General features: G+C 42.8%; 1 protein-coding gene across 1 annotated transcript in view; it reads left to right on the plus strand.

Annotated features, from left to right (window-relative positions):
* The window catches only part of LOC111962791 (2-oxoadipate dehydrogenase complex component E1-like), a 37507-nt gene that overhangs the window by 10862 nt on the left and 18670 nt on the right, over positions 1-7975 (plus strand). The window contains 2 exon segments of the mRNA XM_070443243.1: positions 416-587; positions 6946-7144. Of these exon segments, the coding sequence (XP_070299344.1) occupies positions 416-587; positions 6946-7144 (371 nt within the window).

The following is a 7975-nucleotide window of genomic DNA, read 5'->3' on the forward strand; positions in this document are numbered from 1 at the left end:
TGAGAAATATAAGCTTGAAATGGGCATGGTCTAATTGACTTGACAACCAAAAAACACATATCAAAGTTTAGCTTTCTTAATGAACCAGAAATCAGTAGTTGTTCTGGTTGTTTATCAAAGTCAGCTGGCTAACTCATTAATCCTGCTTCTCCCTCTGAACTGGAAACACATTAACTCAGTCAAACTTCTTTAGAAAAGGGTACTTCATTGCTCTCGAGTGAATTTGCCTTGCACAATTGAAAAGCACTTTTAGTACAATATGTAATTAAGGGGTCTAGTAGAAAGGGATTATGACACTGAAGTCCAGTTTATGGAGACATACCGGCATTGTCCATCGTTGACGTCAATTATTTTCCAACTTTCAGGCCTGAAAAGAACTGGTGATCATTGTGGAACCTTTCCTTCATTTTCTTAGGTCCATGGGGATGCCTCATTCTCGGGTCAAGGAATTGTTCCGGAGACATTCACCATTTCACTACTCCCCCACTTCAGAGTTGGTGGGAGCATCCACCTCATTGTAAACAACCAAGTGGGCTATACCACTCCGTCTGCGAGAGGGAGATCGTCTTTGTACTGCAGCGATGTTGGTATGTAAACTGTATCACTTTATCTATCAATCTCAATTGGAATAATAATATATCGATTGGAATTATATATATATACACACACACACTGCATTCGAAAAGTATTCAGACCCCCTTTCCCACATTTTGTTATGTTAAAGCCTTATTCTAAAATGTATTAAATACATTTTGTTCCTCATCAATCTACACACAATACCCCATAATTACAAAGTGGAAACATATTATTTTTTATTTTTTTACATTTGCAAAAAAAACAAAAAACGAAATACCTTATTTACATAACTATTCAGACCCTTTGCTATGAAACAAAATTTAGCTCAGGTGCATCCTGTTTCCATTGATCATCCTTGAGATGTTTCTACAACGATTGGAGTCCACCTGTGGTAAATTCAATGGATTGGGCATGATTTGGAAAGGCACACACCTGTCTATATAAGGTCCCACAGTTGACAGTGCATGTCAGATCAGAAACCAAGCCATGAGGTCGAAGGAATTGTCCGTAGAGCTCAGAGACAGGGGTACCAAAACATTTCTGCAGTATTGAAGGTCCCCAAGAACACAGTGACAACCATCGCTCTTAAATAGAAAACGTTTGGAACCACCAAGACTCTTCCTAGAGCTGGCCGCCCGGCCAAACTGAGCAATCGGGGAGAAGGGCCTTAGTCAGGGAGGTGACCGAGAACCGAATGGTCACTCTGACAGAGCTCTAGAGTTCCTCACTGGAGATGGGAGAACCTTCCAAACGGACAACCATCTCTGCAGCACTCCACCAATCAGGCTTTTTTGGTAGAGTGGCCAGACTGAAGCTAGTCCTCAGTAAATGGCACATGACAGCCCACTTGGAGTTTGTCAAAAGGCACCTAAAGGACTCTCAGACCATGAGAAACAAGATTCTCTGGTCTGATGAAATCAAGATTGAACTCTTTGGCTTGAATGCCAAGCGTCACATCTGGAGGAAACCTGGCACCCTCCCTACGGTGAAGCATGGTGGTGGCAGCATCATGCTGTGGGGATGTTTTTCAGCGGCAGGGACTGGGAGACTAGTCAGGATCGAGGCAAAGATGTAGCAATGCTCCCCATTCAACCTGACAGAGCTTGAGAAGAGCTGGAGAGAAGAATGGGAGAAACTCATGTGTGCCAAGGTGTGCCAAGCTTGTAGCGTCATACCCAAGAAGACTTAAGGCTGTAATTGCTGCCAAATGTGCTTCAACAAAGTACTGATTAAAGGGTCCGAATACTAATGTAAATGTGATATTTCAGTTTTTTATTTTTTATAAATGTGCAAAAATGTCTAAACCTGTTTTTGCTTTGTCATTATGTGTTATTGTGTGTAGATTGATGAGAGAGAAAAAAACTAGTTAGAATAAGGTAGTAACCTAACACAATGTGGAAAAAGTCAATTGGTCTGGATATATTCCGAAGGCACTGTGTATATACAGTACCAGTCAAAAGTTTGGAGACACCTACTCATTCAAGTGTTTTTCTTTATTTTTACTATTTTCTACATTTAGAATAATAGTGAAAACAGCAAAACTATGAAATAACACACATGGAATCATGTAGTAACAAAAAAGTGTTAAAACAAATCAAAATACATTTTATATTTGAGATTCTTCAAATAGCCACCCTTTGCCTTGATGACAGCTTTGTACACTCTTGGCATTCTCTCAAGCAGCTTCATGAGGAATGCTTTTACAACAGTCTAGAAGGAGTTCCCACATATGCTAAGCACTTGTTGGCTGCTTTTCCTTCTCTCTGCGGTCCGACTCATCCCAAACCATCTCAATTGGGTTGAGGTCGGGGGATTGTGGAGGCCAGGTCATCTGATGCAGCACTCCATCACTCTCCTTCTTGGTAAAATAGCCCTTACACAGCCTGGAGGTGTGTTGGGTCGTTGTCCTGTTGAAAAACAAATGATAGTCCCACTAAGCACAAACCAGATGAGATGGCTTATCACTGCAGAATGCTGTGGTAGCCATGCTGGTTAAGTGTGCCCAGAATTCTAAATAAATCACAGACAGTGTCACCAGCAAAGCACCCCCACACCATAACACTTCCTCCTCCATGCTTTACGGTGGGAAATACACATGCATAGATCATCCGTTCACCAAAAATCTAAATTGGACTCAATACCAAAGGACAAATTTCCACCGGTCTAATGTCCATTGCTCGTGTTTCTTGGCCTAAGCAAGTTTCTTATTCGTATTGGTGTCCTTTTAGTAGTGGTTTCTTTGCAGTAATTCGACCATGAAGGCCTGATTCACGCAGTCTCCTTTGAACAGTTGATGTTGAGATGTGTCTGTTACTTGAACTCTGTGAAGCATTTATTTGGGCTGCAATTTCTGAGGCTGGTAACTCTAATGAACTTATCCTCTGCAGCAGAGGTAACTCTGGGTCTTCCATTCCTGTGGTGGTCCTCATTGGAGCCAGTTTCATCATAGCGCTTGATGGTTTTTGCGACTGCACTTGAAACGTTCAAAGTTCTTTAAATTTTCCGTATTGACTGACCTTCATGTCTTAAAGTAATGGTGGACTGTCGTTTCTCTTTGCTTATTTGAGCTGTCTTGCCATAATATAGACTTGGTAATTTACTAAATAAGGGGTTATCTTCTTTATACCCCCCACCCTACCTTGTCACAACACAACTGATTGGCTCAAACGCGTTAAGAGGGAAAGAAATTCCTCAAATTAACTTTTAAGAATGCACACCTGTTAATTGAAATGCATCCCAGGTGACTACCTCATAAAGCTGGTTGAGAGAATGCCAAGCGTGTGCAAAGCTGTCATCAAAGTAAAGGGTGGCTATTTGAAGAATCTCAAATATAAAATATATTTTGATTTAACACTTTTTTGGTTACTACATGATTCCATATGTGTTATTTCATAGTTTTGATGTTTTCACTATTATTCTACAATGTAGAAAATAGTAAAGATAAAGAAAAACCCTTGAATGAGTAGGTGTTGACCGGTAGTGTATGTATGTATGTACATGTAACAGTTTTGCTTCCGTCCCTCTCCTCGCCCCTACCTGGGCTCGAACCAGGGACCCTCTGCACACATCAACAACAGCCATCCTCGAAGCATCATTACCCATCGCTCCACAAAAGCTGCGGCCCTTGCAGAGCAAGGGGAACAACTACTTCAAGGTCTCAGAGCGAGTGACGTCACCGATTGAAACGCTAATAGCGCGTACCCCGCTAACTAGCTAGCCATTTCACACCGGTTACATACACACATCGTTCAAAAGTTTGGGGTCACTTAGAAATGTCCTTGCCCATTAAAATAACATAAAATTGATCAGAAATACAGTGTAAACATTGTTAATGTTGTAAATGACTATTGTAGCTGGAAACGGCAGATTTCTTTATGGAATATCTACATAGGCATTAAGAGGCCCATTATCAGCAACCATCACTCCTGTGCTAATCCAGCATCTCGGAGTCGCCGCTTCACTGCTGACTTTGAGACAAGTGTTTTTCGGGTATAATTTAATGAAGCTGCCAGTTGAGGACTTGTGAGGCGTCTGTTTCTCAAACTAGACACTGTAATGTACTTGTTCTCTTGCTTAGTTGTGCACCGGGGCCTCCCACTCTTCTTTCTATTCTGGTTAGAGCCAGTTTGCGCTGTTCTGTGAAGGGAGTAGTACACAGCGTTGTACGAGATCTTCAGTTTCTTGGCAATTTCTCGCATGGAATAGCCTTAATTTCTCAGAACAAGAATAGACTGATGAGTTTCATAAGAAAGGTCTTTGTTTCTGGCCATTTTGAGCCTGTAATCGAACCCACAAATGCTGATGCTCCAGATACTCAACTAGTCCAAAACAGGCCAGTTTTATTGCTTCTTGTAACGGCAGCCTTCCCTCTCTTCACGAGAAGAGAGGGTGTAACAGGGATCGGACCAAGACGCAGCGTAGTTGGTGCTCAACATATTTAATGATGATAAACAGTGAACACTTAACAATAACAAAATGTGGCAAACCGATACAGTCCTAGCTGGTGCAGAGAAAACACAGAGACAGGGAACAACCACCCACAAACCCCAACACAAAACAAGCCACCTATATATGATTCCCAATCAGAGACAACACAAAACACCTGCCTCTGATTGAGAACCATATTAGGCCAAACATAGAAACAGACAAACTAGACACACAACATAGAATGCCCGCTCACGTCCTGACCAACACTAAAACAAGCAAAACACACACAAACTATGGTTAGAACGTGACACTTCTTTAATCAGTACAACAGTTTTCAGCTGTGCTAACATAATTGCAAAATGGTTTTCTAATGATCAATTAGCCTTTTAAAATTATAAACTTGGATTAGCTAACACTACGTGCCATTGGAACAGATGAGTGATGGTTGCTGATAATGGGCCTCTGTACGCATAAATAGATATTCCATAAAAAATCTGCCGTTTCCAGCTACAGTAGTCAATTACAACATTAATGTCTACACTGTATTTCTGATCAATTTGATGTTATTTTAATGGATAAAACATTTGCTTTTCTTTCAAAAAGAAGGACATTTCTAAGTGACCCCAAACTTTTGAATGGTAGTGTATGTAAACTCAGCAAAAAATGAAACGTCCCCTTTTCAGGACGATGTATTTCAAAGATAATTCGTAAAAATCTAAATAACTTCACAGATCTTCATTTGTAAAGGGTTTAAACACTGTTTCCCATGCTTGTTCAATGACCCATTAACAATTAATGAACATGCACCTGTGGAACGGTCGTTAAGACACTAACAGCTCACAGACGGTAGGCAATTAAGGTCACAGTTATGAAAACTTAGGACACTAAAGGGGCCTTTCTGCTGACTCTGAAAAACACCAAAAGAAAGATGCTCATCTGCGTGAACGTGCCTTAGGCATGCTGCAAGGAGGCATTAGGACTGCAGATGTGGCCAGGGCCATAAATGGCAATGTCCATACTGTGAGACGCTTAAGACGACAGGAAGACAGGATGGACAGCTGATCGTTCTCGCAGTGGCAGACCACGTGTAACAACACCTGCACAGGATCGGTACATCCGAACATCACACCTGCGGGACATGCGGACAGGTACAGGATGGCAACAACAACTGCCCGAGTTACACCAGGAACGCACAATCCCCCCATCAGTGCTCAGATTGTCCGCAATAGGCTGAAGGGCTGGACTGAGGGCTTGTAGGTCTGTTGTAAGGCAGGTCCTCACCGACATCACCGGCAACAACTTTCAGTAGAGTCTGTGCAAGCGCACAACCACAGATCGTTTTTTTGTATTGTTTGAAACACTTGGCACAACAACAAAAAAAACTGACACAGTAAATACACACATCTCCCAAAAGTCCTATGGGCACAAACCCAACGTCACTGGACCAGACAGGACTGGCAAAAAGTGCTCTTCACTGACGAGTCGCGGTTTTGTCTCACCAGGGGTGATGGTCGGATTCGCGTTTATCGTCGAAGGAATTAGCATGACACCGAGGCTTCTTCTGGAGCTGGATTGATTTGGAGGTGGAGGGTCCGTCATGGTCTGGGGCGGTGTGCCACAGCATCATCGGACTGAGCATGTTGTCATTGCAGGCAATCTCAACGCTGTGCGTTACCGGGAAGACATCCTCCTCCCTCATGTGGTACCCTCCCTGCAGGCTCATCCTGACATGACCATCCAGCATGACAATGCCACCAGCCATACTGTTCGTTCTGTGTTTGATTTCCTGCAAGACAGGATTGTCAGTGTTCTGCCATGGCCAGCGAAGAGCCCGGATCTCAATCCCATTGAGCACGTCTGGGACCGTTTGGATCGGAGGGTGAGGGCTAGGGCCATCTCCCCGGAAATGTCCTGGAACTTGCAGGTGTCTTGGTGGAAGAGTTGGTAACATCTCACAGAAAGAACTGGCAGATCTGTGCAGTCCATGAGGAGGAGATGCACTGCAGTACTTAATACAGCTGGTGGACACACCAGATACTGACTGTTACTTTTTGACCCCCCCCTTTGTTCAGGGACATATTATTCAATTTCTGTTAGTCACATGTTCTGTGGAACTTGTTCAGTTTTGTCTCAGTTGTTGAATCTTGTTATGTTCATACAAATATTTACACATGTTAAGTTTGCTGAAAATAAACGAAGTTGACAGTGAGAGGACGTTTCTTTTTTTGCTGAGTATATATGTGTGTGTGTGTTGTGTGTGTGTGTGTGTGTGTGGTGTGTGTTGTGTGTGTTGTTGTGTGTGTGATAAATAATATAACATCTGGGAGTTACGATATCTTTAACATATTTCAAGTATATCTCTATGGGAATTATAATCAATAATATACGGGAATGTCAATATATCTGTAATATCTCACTCTGTGTGTCTTTTCCCCTCTCCAGGTAAGATGGTGGGCTGTGCGGTGATCCATGTGAATGGTGATGATGCGGAGGAGGTGCTGCGAGCCACGCGGCTGGCGGTGGAGTACCAGAGACGCTTTAGGAAGGATGTTATCCTGGACCTGCTCTGCTACAGACAGTGGGGACACAACGAGCTGGACGAACCCTCCTTCACTAACCCTGCCATGTACAAGATCATCCGGTAGGTTGTTGACATTACTGCCCTCGGAGGTATTTAACAATCAATTCATTGGACAGGGTTCTACTAATAGTTTATATCTGGAAAGTGCAAACTGCCAACATAAGGTCTCCAATGATTTATCCAACCAGGTAGCCTAAGTCATTGACAACTAGATTAAGGCAGCTCCCCGCTCCTCTCTGATTCAGAGAGGTTGGGTTAAATGCGGAAGACACATTTCAGTTGAATGCATTCAGTTTTACAACTGACTAGTATCCCCCCCTATACAACTGACTAAGTATCCCCCTTTCCCTATACAACTGTACTAGGCATCCCCCTTTCCCTATTACAACTGACTAGGTATCCCCCTTTCCTATACAACTGACTAGGTATCCCCCTTTCCCTATACAACTGACTAGGTATCCCCCTTCCCTATACAACTGACTAGGTATTCCCCTTCCCTATACAACTGACTAGGTATCCCCCTTTCCCTATACAACTGACCAGGTATCCCCCTTTCCCTATACAACTGACTAGGTATCCCCTTTCCCTATACAAACTGACTAGGTATCCCCCCTTTCCCTATACAACTGACTAGTATCCCCTTTCCCTATACAACTGACTAGGTATCCCCCTTTCCCTGTACAACTGACTAGGTATCCACCTTCCCTATACAACTGACTAGGTATCCCCTTTCCCTATACAACTGACTAGGTATCCCCCTTCCCTATACAACTGACTAGGTATCACCTTCTCTAATTCTCTTTGCAACCAAATGGTTGCTGATGTTTATTTCTTTGGCCTGTATATACTTGATTACAGTATAACAATGGCCTGTATACTTGATTACAGTAT

The sequence above is a fragment of the Salvelinus sp. IW2-2015 genome, linkage group LG4q.1:29, assembly GCF_002910315.2.
Source record: "Salvelinus sp. IW2-2015 linkage group LG4q.1:29, ASM291031v2, whole genome shotgun sequence".
In the NCBI taxonomy this organism is placed as follows: domain Eukaryota; kingdom Metazoa; phylum Chordata; class Actinopteri; order Salmoniformes; family Salmonidae; genus Salvelinus; species Salvelinus sp. IW2-2015.